This window comes from Emys orbicularis, chromosome 6 (genome assembly GCF_028017835.1).
Source record: "Emys orbicularis isolate rEmyOrb1 chromosome 6, rEmyOrb1.hap1, whole genome shotgun sequence".
NCBI lineage: Eukaryota > Metazoa > Chordata > Testudines > Emydidae > Emys > Emys orbicularis.
In genome coordinates this window covers 38,806,662-38,826,713 of record NC_088688.1, presented here as the reverse complement: position 1 = coordinate 38,826,713, position 20,052 = coordinate 38,806,662, and the positions used below count along the sequence as shown (strand labels likewise).

At 37.4% G+C, this 20,052-nt stretch overlaps 1 protein-coding gene across 2 annotated transcripts in view; it reads right to left on the bottom strand.

Annotated features, from left to right (window-relative positions):
- ZSWIM6 (zinc finger SWIM-type containing 6) overlaps positions 1 to 20,052 on the bottom strand; it is a 168,922-nt gene that overhangs the window by 25,117 nt on the left and 123,753 nt on the right. The window contains exons 5-9 of one of the 2 annotated variants that reach the window (XM_065406676.1): positions 9,866 to 10,045; positions 7,845 to 8,021; positions 7,438 to 7,584; positions 3,463 to 3,609; positions 323 to 583 (exon numbers count right to left, since the gene is read on the bottom strand). In XM_065406676.1, coding sequence (XP_065262748.1) covers positions 323 to 583; positions 3,463 to 3,609; positions 7,438 to 7,584; positions 7,845 to 8,021; positions 9,866 to 10,045 — 912 coding nt within the window. Of the gene's footprint in view, positions 1 to 322; positions 584 to 3,454; positions 3,610 to 7,437; positions 7,585 to 7,844; positions 8,022 to 9,865; positions 10,046 to 20,052 lie in introns of both variants that reach the window. The other variant, XM_065406678.1, reaches the window with a different exon arrangement.

The window sequence follows — 20,052 nt, the reverse complement described above, 5'->3', positions numbered from 1 at the left end:
ATAATAGTCAATACCTTTATTTATCAATTGTGACCCTGAATTGCATCATTAGGAAACCAAAACTATGAATAACTTAAAATTTAATTTGAAGCACAAATGCAATAAAAATGAAAAGCAAGGGACCATAGGTCAGCAAGATGCTTTATCTTTCCAATGATACAATATTTTGAAGTACATTAGATTTTATGATTAGAGAGCTGAAAGAAGATCTTTAACGGGAGTGATTATACTTCTTAAAAAATATTAAAATTAGTAAACAAGTCAGCTCCCACAGGAATACTTTTTTTTTTATTACAAAAGTTTAACATCTATTTCAAGATACCTTCTAATAGGAAGACTGCTTGCTTTCGAAAGATCTTCACCAGTGTATCATCCAATTCAATTTCCTGTAGCTTAGAAATGAGCTGCTCCTCATTTCGACAAACCTTCTCTTGTGCATACAAGCCATCTGGCATTATTCGCTGCTGCCCCAGACCTATCAATGCTACTTCCACAGCCAGCGTTAAGTAAGATTCCCCTTCTTCTAAGAATTTGTGTGAAGGCAGGTGCTGGTACTCCAGAGATTTGCACTGCCCCATGTTCTCTGTAAAGGGTTACAAAACAAATAATACATCAAACAATTTTCATCAATTGGCCTGCAATCTCACATTCAAACATTTCGTTTACCTGTTATTTTAATTAAGTATTTTTAAAAAGTGAATTACTGTATTAACTTTGAAAGGTGCCACTAAATATCACTCTTCAGTTTTGGTAACCATCTGTTTTCAAATATCTTTTTAAAGGTTAAGATAAAAGAATACTGCCCTATTGTAAATCAATAGAGACCTTCCATTCAATTCTTTAGGACAGAAATGCATGCAACTGTCATTGAAAAATAAAGCCACACATCTATACTGAAAACACATTAAGGTTGCAGTAACTTCCAAAAGCCAGGAAACTCAGGTAAGAATGAGAGATTTCATATTCAAGTGATAGCGGTTATGAAAAATAGCAACTGTCCCAACTTTGTGTTCATAAGGCTGAAATATCAGCGTGCACTTTGAATTTCTTTGTTTTCACCCCATTCAGTAACTACCCAAGCCCTGATTCTGCAAAGGGCTGGTAAGGAGAGGACCCTTACATCTTCATAGATTTCCACTGAAGTTAGTAGGAATCCATGTAGGGTCTGTTCCTGCAAATCCATTAGCAGGATCACAGTCAATGATTTTTTGACCATCCATCTGTTTGCTAGTCATAGAATCACAGCACTGGAAGGGACCTCAAAAGGTCATCTAGTCCAGTCCCCTTAGGGTGACCAGATGTCCTGATTTTATAGGGACAGTCCCGATATTTGGGGCTTTTTTTTAAAATATGGGCTCCTATTACCCCCCACCCCCGTCCCAATTTTTCACACTTGCTATCTGGTCACCTTAAGTCCCCTGCACTCATTGCAGGACTAAGTATTATCTAGACCATTCCTGACAGGTATTTGTCTAACCTGCTCTTAAAAATCTCCAATGATAGAGATTCAACCACCTCCCTAGGCAATTTAGTCCAGCGCTTAACCACCCTGACAGTTAGGAAGTTTTTCCTAATGTCCAACCTAAACCGCCCTTGCTGCAATTTAAGCCCATTGATTCTTGTCCTATCCTCAGAGGGTAAGAAGAACAATTCTTCTCCCTCCTCTTTGTAACAACCTTTTATGTACTTGAAAACTGTTACGTCCCCTCTCAGTTTTCTCTTTTCCAGACTAAACAAAACCAATTTTTTTCAATCTTCCCTCATAGGTCATGTTTTCTAGACCTTTAATCATTTTTGTTTCTCTTCTCTGGACGCTCTCCAATTTGTCCACATCTTTCCTGAAATGTGGTGCTCAGAACTGGACATAATACTCCAGTTGAGGCCTCATCAGCATGGAGTAGAACGGAAGAATTACTTTCTGTGTCTTGCTTACAACACTCCTGCTAATGCATCCCAGAATGATGTTCTCTTTTTATACAACAATGTTACACTGTTGACTCATATTTAGCTTGTGGTCCACTATAACCCCCAGATCCTTTTCTGCAGTACTCCTTCCTAGGCAGTCATTTCCCATTTCGTATGTGTGCAACTGATTGTTCCTTCCTAAGTGGAGTGCTTTGCATTTGTCCTTATTGAATTTCATCCTATTTACTTCAGACCATTTCTCCAGTTTGTCCAGATCATTTTGGATTTTAATCCTATCTCCAAAGCATTTGCAACCCCTCCCAGCTTGGTATCATCCGCAAACTTTAGAAGTGTACTCTCTATGCCATTATCTAAATCACTGAGGAAGATATTTATACATTTTTTTAAATTTAAGAATTATTTATGATATGGTAAATATATTTCTGAATGTCTTTAAACTCAACTTGTTCCTTAGCAAGGGTAACATAAAATTTCAATATTGAACAAGTTATAAATAAATGCATTATTATGTTTGTATAAATTTGTTTAACGTTTTATTCTCGTATTATAGCGTGCTTGTTGTTTTCTTATATAGCACCAAAGATTTGCATGGAGCTTCACAGATACACCATATTACAAAATATGGTCCCTACCCCAAGGAGCTTACAAACTAAATCAGACACAAAATAGATTTTGACAAATAGCTATAGGAAAGACAACTGTAGCAATGAGAAGGGATACTGCTCTTGGGAGACCATTTTTACTAGAAAGCATATCATGCAAGTGATTTGTTGTTAAACATATTTGCTGTATTTTTACCTTTCTAAATTTAAAGTTTTTCCAGAAGTAAATGGTTCAGGATTAGAAGTTTATTGAAGAAAAACTAGCTCAATTGAAAAATCCACACACAAATATTGGTTAAGTTTTTAACCTAAACTGATTTTTTTAGATTTTTCTCACCCAAATGAAAAACCAAAATTGTTTCAGAAATGTTGATTCAAAATGAAACACAATCAACCTTTCGGAAAAAATATTTTGGAGGGGTTTTTTTTGGCCAAAACTATTTGCGAAATTCAACCAAAATCCATGTGCACAGAAAATTCATTTTTTTTTTGCAAATTTAGTATTCACCAAAAAAAATTTGCCCATTTCTACTGCCGATATAACTCATTATATGTTAGTTCTATAAGATTACCCTGTAAAACAGCATGCATTACACTAGGTATACCATCATTTTTAGATTTTTCCAGTAATTTCTTAGAACTAGGATCTAGTATTTACTTATCCAAAGCAACAAACCAAGTTTTATTAAATAGATATTTCCAGCATAAAAGACAGGCATTCCGCAAGCTTGAAATAATCATCAGCAATGTTTAAGGTTGTTTTCAGTTAAAGGTAATTAAAAAATATTTACTTCAAGCACTGCCTCCCATGTTTTCATAGGGAATGCTCTGCTCTGAAGCAAATGTTTCCTTAAAGTTAATTTGAAGAGGAAAAGTAGTAAAATGCTCAAAATTTCTCAAGAAACAAATAAGATAGAACTAGAAACAGTTTTACCTGTGAAGTCTGAGAAGCCATGGAAGCTTTCATCATCCACCCTGCAGGCTTCCATAAGGCTACTGAAGAGGGTGCCAACTGGATCCAATGGGTGCCCCACCCAGCCTTCAAGATTAGTTATTGAGGTTACTCCTTTGTGGAGAAGTTCTACATCAGGAAAATTAGAGAAATATAAAATGATAGGTGAGTTTTAGCAATCAACACTAAAAACAAGACATTATCCTGGGCACTCTGTCCAACATCCATAGAATTCACAGTAGTTTGTGTTCAGAAATAAACAGAGAAATACTTTTCTGACTACTTATTTGCTGTCCCTCAAACATGTAAAGGAAAAGGAATGAAGCTCTCTCACAGCTCTACTTTCCACATGCTCCAGAGGGCTGCACCATGGGTCAGAAATTCCAACCCTAGTGTCTTTTTGAAAACTGTTATTTGCTAGCCATGTAGTCCCCTGGGTGGGGGGAGTGGGAGAGAAAGCATCTTTGCTGAAAAGTTACAGTAAAGAGGAAACACTTCTGTAAGATAAATGGCTATTTCAGTTTCCTCATCCAGAGGCATTGCAGCACCATTTTTATATTCTAAGTGAATCTGGTAGAGCTGAGAGAAATAATAAAAATACTTTAAAGTGTTCCATTTTCATAAATAAAATATGAGCTTATCTTGCATCTAAATATTTATTAAAGTAATAAACTCAGGACAACAGCTTCTTTTAAAAAACAGAGTCAAGGGTTTAAATGAGGTATTGTATACAAGAAAAAACTGCCCTTTAAATTGACAAAGTGTGGTTTCTTGTCATTCTTAAATTCAAGGCAACAAATTCCTCCATGGATACTTTGTTTCATAGCTGTCAACTATCAATCAATCAGAGCATGAAAAAAATTATTGTTTAGCACAGTGAATTGAAGGAAGTACAGCTGTGGTAATAGAGGTTATAGGGTCCCCAAATTCCTTTTCTATGAGCAGACATTCCCATGACAGTAGCTTCCTTTTGATTGCAATTCTAAACTTACGTTTCCCCTGGACATGTATGTACTGTGTAAATACGTGAGATTAAAGGCCATATTGGTAAAAAACCGTAACTGCATAAAAAACCCACTGAGTGCAATAATTGTGCTCTATTTCTCCACTCCAAATACCCTTGCAGATGCAACTCCTCCTGTCCCATTTCACAGGAAAAGTGTCATTTCTAAGATTGATCATACTTAATACACATCATCAAGCTTTAGAATACTGGAAAGATTGCTTCTTACTTATCTGATATGTGGAGCTATTCAAGCAGCACAGTTACAGCATAGAAATTAAAAATTTCAAGCTGAAAGACATTACTAGGACGACTTTTTTTGGGACTCGACTGACATGTTTATTGTAATCAATAACATACTAAGACAATAAAACAATTGTTCCACCAAGTAGTGTGTGTGTGAAAATAAAGATTAAACCAAAAAAGATTACTGTAACAATCAAGACTTCCACATGCCAATATGAGTAACCTCTGCCTTCTGAATGACACCCTTGTATTTGATTATACCTATTTTTGTCTGTTTATGATCTTCACTTGCAGTGTCACAACAAACAAAGGCTTCAATCCTCCAATCACATATCCAGATATTTAACTCTACTCATGTGGGATGTATCAGCAGGAGTGTTGTAAGCAAGACATGAGAAGTAATTATTCTGTTCTACTCTGCGCTGATTAGGCTTCAGCTGGAGTATTGTCCAGTTCTGAGTGCCACATTTCGGGAAAGAAGTGGACAAATTGGGAGACAGTCCAGAGAAGAGCAACAAAAATTATTAAAGATCTAGAAAACATGACCTATGAGTGAGGATTGAAAGCATTGGGTTTGTTTTGTCTGGAGAAGAGAAGTCTGAGGGGGGACATGATAACAGTTTTCAAGTCCATAAAAGGTTGTTGCAAGGAGGATAGAGAAAAATTGTTCTCCTTAACCTCTGAAGCAATGGGCTTAAATTGCAGCAAAGGAGGTTTAGGTTGGACATTAGGAAAAACTTCCTAACTGTCAGTGGTTAAGCACTGGAAAAAATCGCCTAGGGAGGTTGTGGAATCTCCATCATTGGAGATTTTAAAGAGCAGGTTAGACAAACACCTGTCAGGGATGGTCTAGATAATATTGAGTCCTGTCATCAGTGCATGGGCCTGGACTAGATGACCTCTCAAGGTCCCTTCCAGTCCTATGATTCTATTTGAGTAACCCGATTGACGTCAATGGGACTACAAAGGCATGAATAAACCTACACAGATACATATAGTGTCTGTGGGACTGGGGCCTAAAACAAAAAAACTCTATGGGCAGAAGTCCAGTCTTTACTTGCATATATGGGAGAGGTCTAGCATATTTCTGAGTGCTCTAGTAAAAAAAAAAAAAAAAAAAAAAAAAGGGGGGAAAAAAGCAAGAGCTGCAACATAAAAAAAAAAAAGACATCTCAAACTAAAACAGTGTTCTCAGCTGTTCTTACACAGCGTGGACCACATGTTGGAGAAACAGTCTCATGGACAATAACATCCCTATCGTAACTGCAGCAATTGCTTACATGGAAAACTAACGTTAGAAAATAATTTAGTGTATTTTAGCTGTCTAGTTGGGCAATTTAGCAGCTGGAAATGAGAAACACCAGTAGTATGTGACTAGTCAGCTGCTTGCAGACCACCAACAGGTTCTCCACCCAGCACCAGTGGTTCTCGCGGGCACGCTCTCTCTCTCTCTCTCACACCCACCCACCCACCCCTCAGTTTGGAAAATGGCAAAACCATGGGATATTGAGTGAAGATGTGTTACATAGTGAAATCTCACTGAAAATTCTGACAAGTAATAGTGACAGTTCTTTGCACTCATATAGAGTTTTTTATCTAAGGATCTCAAAATACTGTACAAACATTAATGAACGTAGTTTCACAGAACCCATCGAAGGTCAGCAAGTGCTGCTAGGCTGGTTTTACAGTTAGGAAAACTGAGGCAGAGAGAGATTGAAGGTTAAATTTTCAAGCCAGGTGTCCACCCGGTCTCTGCTTATGCTCTCACACACTTATTTCTGTACAAACACCTTCACATGCTTTAAAAGTTTAAACACATCATCACACACAGGTATCTGCATCCAAAATGCACAGGTGTATGTGCAAACAAAAATAGAGACTAGAGTCTAAAAAACAAGCTTTAATGCAGAACTCCTTGGAAGAACTGGGAATAGAACTCAGATCCCTAGCTTCCATTCCTGTTCCTTAACAAAGCCATCCCTTCTTCCCTGTACATGAGGAAGCCTGTTCAGGTCCAAGCCACCCTTTTACTTCTAACCTTAACGTTAGATTAATTTGAGTGGCCAAGGACTGAACAGGCCTTTCGGAGACTAGACCCTTACGAGATAATTCCTTCAAAAATAAGGATGAAGTACATTGTTAGGACAGTGCTGACAAAATTACACCACAGACGGCAGTGATTAGAGAACTTCTTTCCAGTTATATTAATCCAGCATCCTTCACAAGCACTACAACTTAAGAGTCTGATTCTACACTAGGCATTTCTTCAATTATTTTGTTATCCTTTCTGTCTCAGAAATACATGGCTCAAACTAAATTCTCCACAGGAAAAGAGGAACAAACAAAAAACCCCAAACCATGCAACCACACACAAAATGCTCCATTTTAAAAAGATTACACAAAAGCAATATTTGTATTGCGATAATGCCCGAATCTCCTGATCAGGATCAGGACCCCAATTATGCTAAGTATATTACAAAAAGAGACAGGGAGATATAGTTCTTGCCCTAAAGAGCTTTCAATCTAATAAAAGACTTAGACATCCAAAACATTACATTTCTCACTGGTCAAATAAACTGGTAATGAAGAGTTACTAACAGTCACCTCCACTTCTGTAGCTTCTAATAGAGTTTCCTCATGCAAAGCTCCATACCAGTTTTCTGGTCACCTTATAATGTCCTTTGCCCTTCTCTCTTCCCTACATTTACCTTTCTTCTGAGCCCGGAACATGTCCAGCTGTTTCTGCTGCTGTCTTCTTAGTGTGTTAACAATAGCTATTGCTAGTCTCAGTGCTTCTCTTGGGTATCCATGAGATCGTAATGCATCAACCCTTGCACAGGCTGTAGGAACATGTTCTAAAACAGAGAACATAATTGGAAAAAAATACATCCATGTCTGTAACGCCCCCCGATTTTACTATGCTGCTTGAAAGATTATTTATTTATAAGCTATGTGAAGGGACTTAAAAGGTTATTTCTGAACCAGCATTTGAAGGGAGGATCTGTTCCTATTTCCAGGCCTTCCATTCATCTTCCCACCATCCCCCAAAAATAATGCCATAGAAACTGAACAAAGCAGCAAGTCATGGAAACGTCTTTCCGGTTTAGCCACTTACCATGCCAGAGGGGCCACCCGTGAGAGTCAAAGAGCGAGTTTTCAGTGTCGTCATGGTAACAGTAGTTGGTGTATAAGTCACTGCTGATAATGTGCTGTAAGTGGCTGTCCTGCCAGTGGAGATCGCATGCCTCGATAGCTCGAGTGAACACCGTCCGATGCGGTCTGTTTGATGAATCTGTCATTTTCACAAATACAGAAAGCTGTCATCAGCTTTTATTTATTCACATTTTAATAAATCAGTCACAATATTTTTCAGTCTTGCTGTCTAATTCCTCCCCTCACACTCGTGGTACCCGGTCTCCTTAAGTAGCAGACTACAGATGACATTTTTCACATCCTAAATATTAGATAAATCAGATGTTTTTTCCACTTATTCACTTTTCCTTCATAAAAAAGAAAAACCATCTACATCCATTAAAACTAATGCTAAACGGTGCTCTGTAAAGAGAGCTGTCAAATCGCCTTCTATTTTATCAATGTATATTGAACACTCCAACTAGACAGACTAAGAGGGCATTCAGCACACTTCCACATTCTTCTTGAATCCTGGAAGGTCCAGTCCTGCTAGTATCATTGGCTTCTACCTGCCACTTCAGCCGCATAACTCTGCTGGAATACAGAGTCAGTGTATTGGGGCAGGACTCTGATAAGTCGTTGCTTTTTATTTTGTTTTTAAAGGTGACATGGTATGGTTCTACATAGTTTAAAATACTTGTAACCTTTGTCATATTAAATATTTTTTTAAAGGTATAAAATACTTGGAATAAAGTGAACATAGTGTACTAAAAATCACAGCACTGATCTGAATTTCTATTGGACAACTCCATGTGGCAGCAGAATTCTGTTGCTGCCGAGATATCAGTCAGAGCTGAAATTAGCATAACAAGTTGGGCTGGACATTAGGAGACCCAACAAGAAAAATCTTCGTAGGGAGTTATGTACTGAATGTCCCCCGTTTTCCCTGGCCACAGGTGGAGATTAAAAGCTAATCTGGAAGTGAATGAAATTTGACAATTCCCTTCACAGGTATCTTTCAAGAGACTGCATGTGACCCACAGGAGACACCTCACCAGTCCAAGCTTTTATCTTTTTCTTCCACAGGCATTACATTTTCCTTCATTTTATATCAATTTGAAATCAATGTTTATTCCAAATATTGGAGACATGAGGCTTCCCAGATCCATGTTTCTGTATTGCAAGATTATATTCTTATATAAATAGAGCTCTTACTTGTATAAATGGAGGACATTTCCCCCACCCTGGTCCTTAGCAAAGCAGCATCCTTTGCCCAAGGAGGGCCGGATGGGACTTTCTTCAAAGTTGAACATCTCTCCTAGATTAACCATAGAGACTGCTGCAGAGCAACAAGACACCTCCCCGCTCCAAGAAGACAGTGTCCTGCCTCTGCAACAGTCCCAGCCCCATGAATAGAACTTGGGATCTTGTGTCAGTGCAGAGTGTTAACCACAGGGCTGATCCCACAAATAGATGCTTCATTTTAACACATCTAATTTCATTTAGTTGCAGTAGCATCTCTTTAAATAGCTACTGAAAGCTTCACAACTGAAGAAAACCACATATAGAAAAGCTCAGAAAAGCACACCGGCAGTGATACCAGCTTAAAGAGCAAGCAAAAAAACAAACCAAAAATGTTTATATGATATACTTTAAGTACAATTCATGAAATTAACTGAAATAGAGATACATGGAGCATAGAGAAGACTACATTTTTATAAAACAAACAAAAGGGTTGGAAACATTTAGGATGACTCGGTCTTGAAATATTTTATTTAGTAAATGCATTTGAACACACATCAACACACACACATCCCTTGCTCAACTATCGTTACAAAAATGTATTCATCCTCCCTTCACTTGATACTTTACTTGTCCATACCAACTCCCACTCCCAAAAGAGAGAAAGTTATTTGTCCCAGGAAAGAAAGTAAAATTTTGCAGGGATATATTAATATATAGGTTATAGCATATGTTACAATTAGTGCATCTGTTCAGACTCACCTTGGTTAGCATTTGCACCCTGAGGCAAAGCATTGGTTAAATTGGGCAGCTCGTTTCCATGGTTTCCATCTTCCCAGGGACAAACATCCACACTGTTCCATTTTTTCAGCTGTTTTAGCCAACTGGCCTTCTGCTCCAACTTGCAGTGGGGATTTAAGACTATACACATCCAAAGAGCACCTGATTTAAAAAAAATGCTCAATTATCTTTTCTATTAAAAGAGCAACAGCCAATGACTAATTTTAAAAACCTATGGAGTTTTACCAGATGGTATTTTTATATTATCATGTTTTTCCCCTGCAAAGCCACACTGTTAGCCTCCAAGTGTGGTCTAATACTAGCAGACCATGAGTTCCTGACTCAGCATCGTGGGGTTAATGTGGCCTTTTTCAACCATCCCAAATAACTTAATTAGAATACACAATCTTTCTATTGAAACTGAACATATAAAAAGATAAAGTGGGACTTCATATGAAGCACTACAAAATCTAAAGCCTCCACTCTGTAGTTTGTCAGAAAGGAATATCAGTTTAAAGTGAAAAGAGAAAGGATCCACACCCAAGTTACAAAACTCAACCACCCATCCTTTTAATTCTGACAGAGGAAGCAAGTGCATCAGTTTAAAAACAACGCAAAAAAGAAAAATGTAGAAGAAACAGAATTATATTTGCTATATAATTATTTCCCAGTTTTACATTACAGTAAAATCTTTTGAAATAAAATTAAATATATTAAACACAAATATACATAAACTGTACACATATACCTCCACATCCTCAGAACTTATCAAAACCTATCCAAAGAACGGTAATTCACACTCAAAATCATTTTCAAATCACATTTGGATTTGAGAGATTTAATATTCAGTCAAGACTGCAGCACTTTTTAACACAAAGACTTATTTTTACTGCCATTATTTCAGTAATTAGGTTAAACTGTAAAATCTGTTTTACATTCTCTCTTTACACAACTCAAAGAGAAAGCTGATTTGTGCTGACATTTCACACATACTGTCAGTTCAGAATCTGACTCCCTGACACTGCGTAACAGGGCATCCACAAATACTTCAGGGTCTGTGGCAACAATTTTCAAATGGAAACATTTTTCTCTGTATCAGCTGTCTCTTTACCACTGTGAACTTTGACAGCAGCATGAAGACGTGCTATTTAGCAACACTTCGTTTGTTCATTAAGGATGTACTTTACACACTATAGGAGATTTGCAGAAGTGCCTAAAAACTGCATGACAGATGCCCAGAAAAAAAGAATAATAATGCAGCTGGGTCACCTAAGGTGGTTAAACTCTAGTAGCCAAATAATAGCTTGCTAACTAAGAAAGTAAAAGGTATACCTGGAACACAGGCCATCATACAACATTGATTCCTAGAAGTAACTTAGCATTCTGGTATCCTACACACCATGGTATGGGAGCGTATTCTTAAGTATCACTCCATGATGAGCCAGGGGAAACTTAAACCTTACAGGATAAAGCCCTCAAAGTCCTCAGATGCTGGTGTGGAAATGGGGGCAGGGAAGTGTACCAAAAAAAAAAAAAAAAATCTGTGAGACACCACAAAATAAGACAGGGTGCAGCAAAGGATAGAAGATGATGTCACTAGAATAGCGTAGGTGATTATTTGGAACGGTTAAACACACTAAAGGAATCTGTTTTAGAAGATGAAAGTTGCAGAAATGTATAAAAGAAAAAAACATACTGAATCTGGAAGTCAAGAACTCTTTCCCCTACGGCCCTTTTAAATCAACTCTTACAATTTCCTTTAGACACTCTGTGCAGTGGTTTAAACATATTGCAACCCTCCTAAGCCAAGTAAAATTGAAGAATTTCACTGATTATTTTTTACTGTTAAGCACCAATGTGCTCAGCACTGGCCCAAAACATACAATGAAGATGGTCCTTGCAATCTCCAAGATAAAAGAGGAAACAGTGAGGAATGGCTAACTGATTTATTAATTATTTCCTTCAGTAGTACTTATGAGCACTGAAGAGCATGACAATGCAACCCTCTGTATTAAAAAGAGAATAATACAACTTAACACATTGTAACTGGATTTCCAATGATTCTAGAATAGCAGCTAAATAAACCAAGGTCAAGCACAAAATTTTAACTGTATTTGATGACTATTTTAAATTATTCAGCAAGGCAAAATATACAGCACTGAGAATTACAGAATGTCCCACTACAAAACTGATTTATGGTATGCAGGAATGCATAAAGCAATTAAAACCAGTCAATGAAAAGCAGAGAAATGTCCAAAGAGTTAGTGAAGGCCTACCATGCATATACTACACTTAATAGGAGGAGGAGGGGCAGAATCTCAAAATATTTAATTTCAAGCATCTACTTTAATTTCAAGAGGGCAACTGTGTTGTGAGTTTAATTATATCAGTAGCTGTATTCTCAGAAAGCCAAGCTATTTGGTGTAAGTTAAACATAAGGATTAATTCTTATATTAAGACCTTTACACAGAAATCCATGTGTCACACCAAATAGAGGTTATATTATGTAATTTGATTAAGTCCCACGTACAGAACTGAACTCCCCCATGTGCCACTTAAAATGTTAACTCCCACTGACATCAATGAGATGTGTGTGTTTGTAAAGTCTGCAGGATTGGGCCTTCACACTACTTTCAAGGTTAAGTGATGCCCTTCTGGAGGAGTGGGAGAAGGAATTCCCCATTTGGAAGAGAGTTGAGCATGGAGAGCCTGAGGTTCCACACCCAAAGCGTGTCATTTTGGGGGAGGAAGTATAATGCCAGTGACCCCATTCCTCACCCCAGCAATTTTTTTTTTTTTTTTTTTTTTTTTTTTAAGTGCATGTATGGTGTGTGTGGGGCGGCGGATGAGGGGGAAATGTGCATGGGTGGGGCAGAGTTTCTACCTCCCTGTTTTTTGGGGGCAGCTGCTCCATGCTAGGTATTTGAAATTCACTGCTTCCTGTCCTTTAACACTCTACTGCAGCAAGCTTCTAAGAAGGGAGATGTTTGGTCATACCCACTATTCACCCACCAGCCAAATGGAAGAAGCCAGGAAGCCGTTCTTCCTATTTCACAGCAGCAGCTGGTCTACCTCTTGCTGCTGCTGCAGTAGACAAGCTCTAGGGGGCATCCTTTTAGATATCAAAGCAAAGCACAGGCTTATTCTGGTTTTGAACAGGGGGTTCTTGGAAGCTCCCAGCTACCTTCTGCCTAATGGCTCCCATATGGGGCAATTACCTGTAATAAGCAGTGATTATGGCCAGTAAGGATCAAGTAAAAATTAAGGACAACTACCTTTTGTGAGGAAACTTATCTTATCCCATCCCAGACTCAGGAAAAAACTAACTTTTAATTAAGAGAATTTCAGCGGACTTCTCAAACTTGAAGATTGCTGTACACCAAAGAGTCTGTACTAAAAAGAGCACTCCTGTACTCCAAAAAGGATATTCCCAATATGAAGAGAAGTTCACCAGCTTGACATAATGAAACCCAGCTACCAACATGACCCACAACATAAACAATTGCCCCAATAAAGACAAAGAAACCCTGGTCAGAATATATAGTATTAGAAATGGACACAACTGAACACTCAATACAGCTGCCATATTTTTCACCCAAAACTTTGGAGGCATTTTGATCCAGGCTAGAGTCCCTCTCATACAGGCCCAAACAGACACCCCAAATCCATACACTACTGAACAAAAAGTAAAGTTTGGATTCAGATTCTGGACTGCGTCCCACCTCTTTCCAATATGAAAATCCTCAAAGTGCAAAGGCAAAATATCACAAACCAATATGCAAATTTCATTTTTCCCTGAAGATAATTGGATGATAAGTCATGCTGTGACTGCAATTTGATATTAATTTCACAAGAGAACAAATACTAAAACTGTCACATCTCAGTGAGGAATTGTCTATTCTGGTTCCACAATAATCCTCTTGACCTGAATAAAGCTAGCTTTGCCTCAACAGACCTTTGGTTCAAACAGCATATCTTCAGAGATGTATCGCTGTCATTTGTCTCCAGTACATCTCATCCCACAGAAAAATGTATTTTATCACTGTTCTCCATAGTATGTGGTTTCCCCATACATATAGCCAAAGCTTAGCATAGCTAAATTCTCTCAATAGACACCCTGCCCCAGAACCAAGGCTGTAGAAAGGGAGAGTGTGTCCATGCTGACTCAGGATTTAAACAAGTAGAAAATAGCATTATTAAAGTGCTCAGTTCCTGTTAACAGTGGGTGCTGTAATAATTACACACTCACAGTATGCATGTATTCATAAACCATAAAAAAAAGAACAAGGAATGTATACAGACTCTCCTTAGAGATTAAGTATTACACAGTTCCCATAAATTCCATTACATTTCACCCCTTCCCCAACAACTGGAAAAACCCCATCTAATTTTACTGTGTGGAAACAAGATGAGAAATTGAAGGTTCAGCCTACAATTCAAGACTGATTATATTAGTCAAAAGAAATCTGCTTTCTCTAAAAGTATGATGATGCCCTGTCAATGATGGTATATAGCTAAGCTTGTGTCAGCATTTTCACAATAACCATTTTCAGTGGTTTATAACACTGCTGTAATAGGTTGCTACAGGCTGAAACTTGGTATAAGGCCTTAGCCTGGTGGAATTTTGTATTAAAATGTTTATTTAAATCAATTCTCTCGTTTGCAAAATTAAAATATGCATTGTATCTGCATACAAGTTGCTGTTTATAGACTTACAAAGTTTTTATGCTAGCATAACTCAAACTTTCATTTAAGTACCAAATTTCAAAAGCAGTCAACTCCGTTAGATTACAAGAGAGTAGCAACATTTAGTATTTTCACTGTTAATTGCCTGGATCAGTTTTCTTTGGTTAAGAGTGGCTATTGCACAGTGGGATTATGTCAGCCACATTGCGTCACCATTTGCTGCATACATGTCATCATACCTCATTTGGTCCTATGTGATTCTATTGTGAAAGTATTGTTTTAGAACATTTAGGTGTTATATATATGCCACGTGGATGTTTAAAAAAACTGAACTCATTAGCCTTTTTATATGTTAAAAGCTTTAGAGTCAAAAGCGGCTGTTAAGATAGGAAAAATGTTTAGATGTTTCACAATCTAAAATGACTATACAGCATTATATAAACTTTATAATCCAAACTTCTATATAAACACATAATACCTGCTGCATTGGAACAGCAAGCAGGCAGTTAGCAAAATAATAGAAGAAAGTCAAGTGTGTACTACTCCCCCATCCTCAAGGGCAAATCCCCCACAGTCACTGGTAAAACCACCTCCTTCCTACATGCAATAAGAGGTCTCCATTAGAACAAAAATTATTCAGAAGCCCCACTGGAGAATGATCCAATTAAACAATTGTTTTTATAGAACAGTGAAGATGGAGAGTATTGTATTGAAGTGCTTACTCTATCATAAGAACCCCAAGGAGAAGTACTCGCAGTATTCAGTCAAATTGGAGTAGCAATTTTATTCATAAAAACAATTCCTTAATGCACTCTGGTTTTTCTACAGAGCCTTCAGAAAGAACCTGCAATGGGTGTTGTGTTTCATGGAGAACAGAATGTTTCATTTTGCTCTAATTCATTCTATTACTGAATTAAACTTTGATGTATTGGTCTTGACAAGTGCTTCATGCTGATTGTATTGTGTATGATAGTATAATCACTCCCCATGCATTTCACACTAGCTGGCTGATTAATGCAATAGATTACCTGCAGCATTGATACCTTCTGCACACTAAAATCTGTGTGTGTGTTAGGGGGAGCATAGGTGTACCATAAGGGGGCAAAATGAACAGATTTCTAGTTCCTTTAACTTACTTCCTTCTCTCCCAAGACTGTTACATTAAAAAACCAACATTTCCAATATCATGGGAGCAAGTGTGTTCTAGTGCAGAGAAATGGGAATCGGAATTCTACACTCAGCTCTGTTACTCACTCATTGACCCTTGCACAAGTCACTGAACTGTTCTGTGCATATATAAAGTAGGTTTAATACTGACTTTCACTCCAGCCTCAATTTCAGTGTCCTCAAATTTTAATACATTAAGAAGATGAAAACAAAATGCATCTCATGTCCTTTTTTTTTTTTTTTTTTTTTTTTTTTTTTTTTTTAAGTCCTTTGTTCTATCATCCCTTACCAAATTACACCTAGTTTAGGCTCTTAGCCTGCAAACTACTGTGACTGCATGGAGCCCCACTGACTAAGCCAATGGGGTTCTGCACAGGTGCTGGGGTCCACTCAAGCAAAGCAGTTTTCAAGATCAGGACTACAGATTGTCATCTCCTCAGGACAAACTAGTTACATCCATCAAATCTCAATTAAGGGCCATACTTCTGATTCCTTACAAATAATTATTCATTTTCATCACTAATACAACAAGAGGAATAATTTTATCTACAGAGCTGGAAGAAAATACCAGGTGTTTTCAAAGAAACCCACTGATTTACTTTCCTAGCATTCATGATAGTTTATTTTGAATATTTGGAAATAAAAGGTAACAGCATTGTTAATACTAGAGCAAACAAATTGGTATTAAAACTTTCACTAAACTGCTCATGGCTGTTTTTAAAATATATACTTTAATTATTCCCATAATAAATTCAAATAATTACTTATGTCACAGTTAAGTTGTGAACAGAAAATGGGACTCTTGTTCTGACAAAGCATAGACTAAATATTTCTTCTGAACAGTTTAACAATTACAAATAAAATTTTAAGAACCACAACATGCTTGCAGATCATTTTCAAAATGAAAAAGGATGAAATTAGATAAATTGTTCACTATGAATATATCATCTAGCTCTACTGCACTACCTCACAGGGACGTTAAACAACTCAATTTTTTCTACAGCATTTCAACTTTCTTGAGATGAGAAGGACAAGGGGTTTGACCATAAGAACTGAAAGGGGGTTATTGCTGAAATAAAGGACCGTTTTTGAAAATATATTCCCATTAAAGAAGGATAAGTACACTCAAATAAAATCACTAGGATGCATGGAGGGAGAGGACAGGAAAAACAGCAGGATAACCAGCATTATGCTTACATAACTGAAACACACCACCACACATTCATATAGGCCTCATCTATGGCAACATGTAGAGTACAGGCACTACAGCTGTAGCTATACACTGCAGTGAAAGGCAGGCTGTATCGACACTTGTCACTGTGGTGTGCAGCTATAGGAAGCAGCGAAAGGCTCTGGTAGACAGGAGACAGCAGGACACGACTGCTCAAAATAGCAGTGTAGACATGGGGGGCACTGCTTGGGCACGTACAGAGAGCCAGGCAGGGTATGTACCCTAGGGTTCAGGTGGGAAGGGCACTCTACTCACCTAAGCAGTGCCTCAAAGTCTACACTGCTATTTATACCCATGATAGCTGGGTGTGCCGTGTCTGTACTCTACACTCTGCCATAAGTATAGATATACCTATAGATTATAAAGCCATAAGTGACCACTGTGATCATAGTGGCTGTTCTGCATAAAACACAGGACCTTAGAACTTCCCTGAATTAATTTCCATTTGAACTAAAATATAGCTTTCAGAAAAGCATCCAATCAATTTAAAAATTGCCAGTGATGGAGAATCCACCACAACCCTTGGTCATTTCTTCCAATGGTTAAAAATGCATTACCTTATTTCTAGTCAGAATTTGTCTAGGTTCAACTTCCAGCCATTGGATCTTGTTATACCTTTATCTGTTAAATTATCAAATTTCTCTTCTCTGTGAAGGTATTATAGACTGTGTGATCAAGTCACTCCTTCACCATCTCTTTGAGCTCCTGGAATATCGCTACAAGGCATGTTTTCTACTCCTTTAATCATTCTCATGGCCCTTCTCTGAGCCCTTTCAAATTTATTTATATTCTTCTTCAATTGTGTACGTGAGAACTGGGCATGGCATTCCAGTAGCTGTCATGGGATGGGATTCCAGTACCCTTCAACAAGAAGGGACCTGAATAAAATCACTAGGGCCCAATCGCTTGGATCCCAGAATATTAGAACTCACTGAAGTTGCAACCACTCCATAGTAGGGTGACCAGATGTCCCGATGTTAGGGGCTTTGTCTTACATAGGCAATTATCTCCTCCCTCCCCCCCAAAAAAGTCCGGATTTTTCACACTTGCTATCTGATCACCCTACTCCATAGACATGTATAATCTACTTTCTCTGGTATTTACTGGGGTAATATCAGAAGATTAGATGTTAGCTCATGTTATTTAGCTCATGTTATTCTTATGTTTTAAAAAAAGGGAAAAGTGTGCTCTATAAAATATAGGTCAGCAACTAATTTCAGTCACAAGTCAAATTCTGTACTTAATTATGGAAGAATTGGTCATGGTCTCAGAGAAGGATGAAATTAGTTTTTCACTTGAAGCAGGGATTCAACCACTTAGTTATAAAAAGGAGTATTACAGCATATCCTCAAAATTACAGCGCTTACTCTGAGTAGACTATGAATTTTCAGGAAAATTTACAAGTTAATCAGTTAATTTGTTTAGGAATTAAAAGTATTTTAAAATGGGTTTCTGAAGAAATTTAGCACCCACCATCTAGCTTTTTTGTTAGGTCCTGAATAATCTTAATGGAACACAGACTCTGAACTTCCCAAATAGCAAATTAATAAATAAACCATTCACAGAAATCTTGCACATTGACTAAATTTCAATAATGTTGTTCATGGTAACAAATGGTAGATTTTGCCATTATTTTTCATAACTGAAAGCTGCTTCTTCAGCAGGGTCTGACAAATGCTGTTCTATTACAGAAAACTGAAAGAACCAAACTCCTATTGTCTTAATAGAACTGCGGCCATAAATGCCCTCAGTTAAGATGCCCTCTTTCAAGATAGTCACTGCTTTCCGTTATTCTCAATGAAAGTGAGAGGAAATTGGTCTCTGGAAATATGGGTGTCCTCCATCTTTCTCTAGGCTTCACTCCCAATGGGAGCAATAGGAGACAGCAGCCATTTTGAAAGAAGGCAGTTATTCACAGAATTCTCTGTATTAGCACATTATTTATCACCCTCTGCTGAAGAAGAAATTTTTAGTTATGATGAACTCAAGCAAAACATTGTCATTAATCTTAGAATTTTTGAGAACCATGTGCTGCACCAGACATAAGCAACAGAAAGAGGAAAAGTAAGAAGTGATGTTCTGACTTCTACAGTTCACTGAAGTGGAGAGAAACTTGCCAGTTCATTCTGGCTGCTTTGGTCTGCTCCAGAGCAAGGTAAAGCATCCATAATGTACTGGTGAATGTGTTGCTAAAAGTTTTTTAAAAATTTAAAATTAAGATTGATATTATATTTTACTCACTTAAGATACAACCCACACAGCAACATTTTGTGTTTTTTATTTAGTGTTTATATATGAACTTTTTAAATTAGAGAGTCTCTTATCTGGGAACTGCCTATGTTAAACTGGAATTAAAAGTTAATACATATCACTAATTAAGGGCAACAAATATCACAGGCATGTTAAAATTACATCCATTGCCCCCTAAAATAAAAGCATTCCAAACCCAGGAAACTCAAGGTATGATTAAACTTAGAGAAATCTAAACATGTTAAGGCAAGGAAAAGTATAGCTAGGGAACCCAAACAGTCATAACGCCATCCTGTAGTTACAGGAGACAATCTGAAAAATCTAAAAATGAGTGTCTGAAAATCAGTTTAAGCTGAAGCTTCAAAACACTTGTTAGTGCCACAAACCCCTGATTTAACAGCAGTCAGTGTGAACATAAAATATATATGAATTGGATAACAAACAGCAGAAGAAAAAGGTAATGACAAAGTCACAATGAAGAGAAGTTTCACACACAACTGAGATTCTGTGTAGAGCCACTGCTGTTCAATTTCTCATAAAAGCAGTCATCCAAAGCTATGCCTTTCAAGTGGCAAAATTTGTTTATGACACTAAAGTCAGAAATAGTTAGTTTAGTACCTTAAACAGCATAAATCAATCTAAGACACATTTATACATGTTAGCGTAATATTCTGCGAAATGGCTGATATAATTTAATGGAAGTGCATATAACGCGCAGACTTTTTTTTATCCAAAAATCACAAAACAACCAATTTAATGGTGGGTAACGTCTGCAACATACTGACAGTGAAAAGGGATTCATGAATTCATGTTAGCACTTTGTTCAATTGCAGCT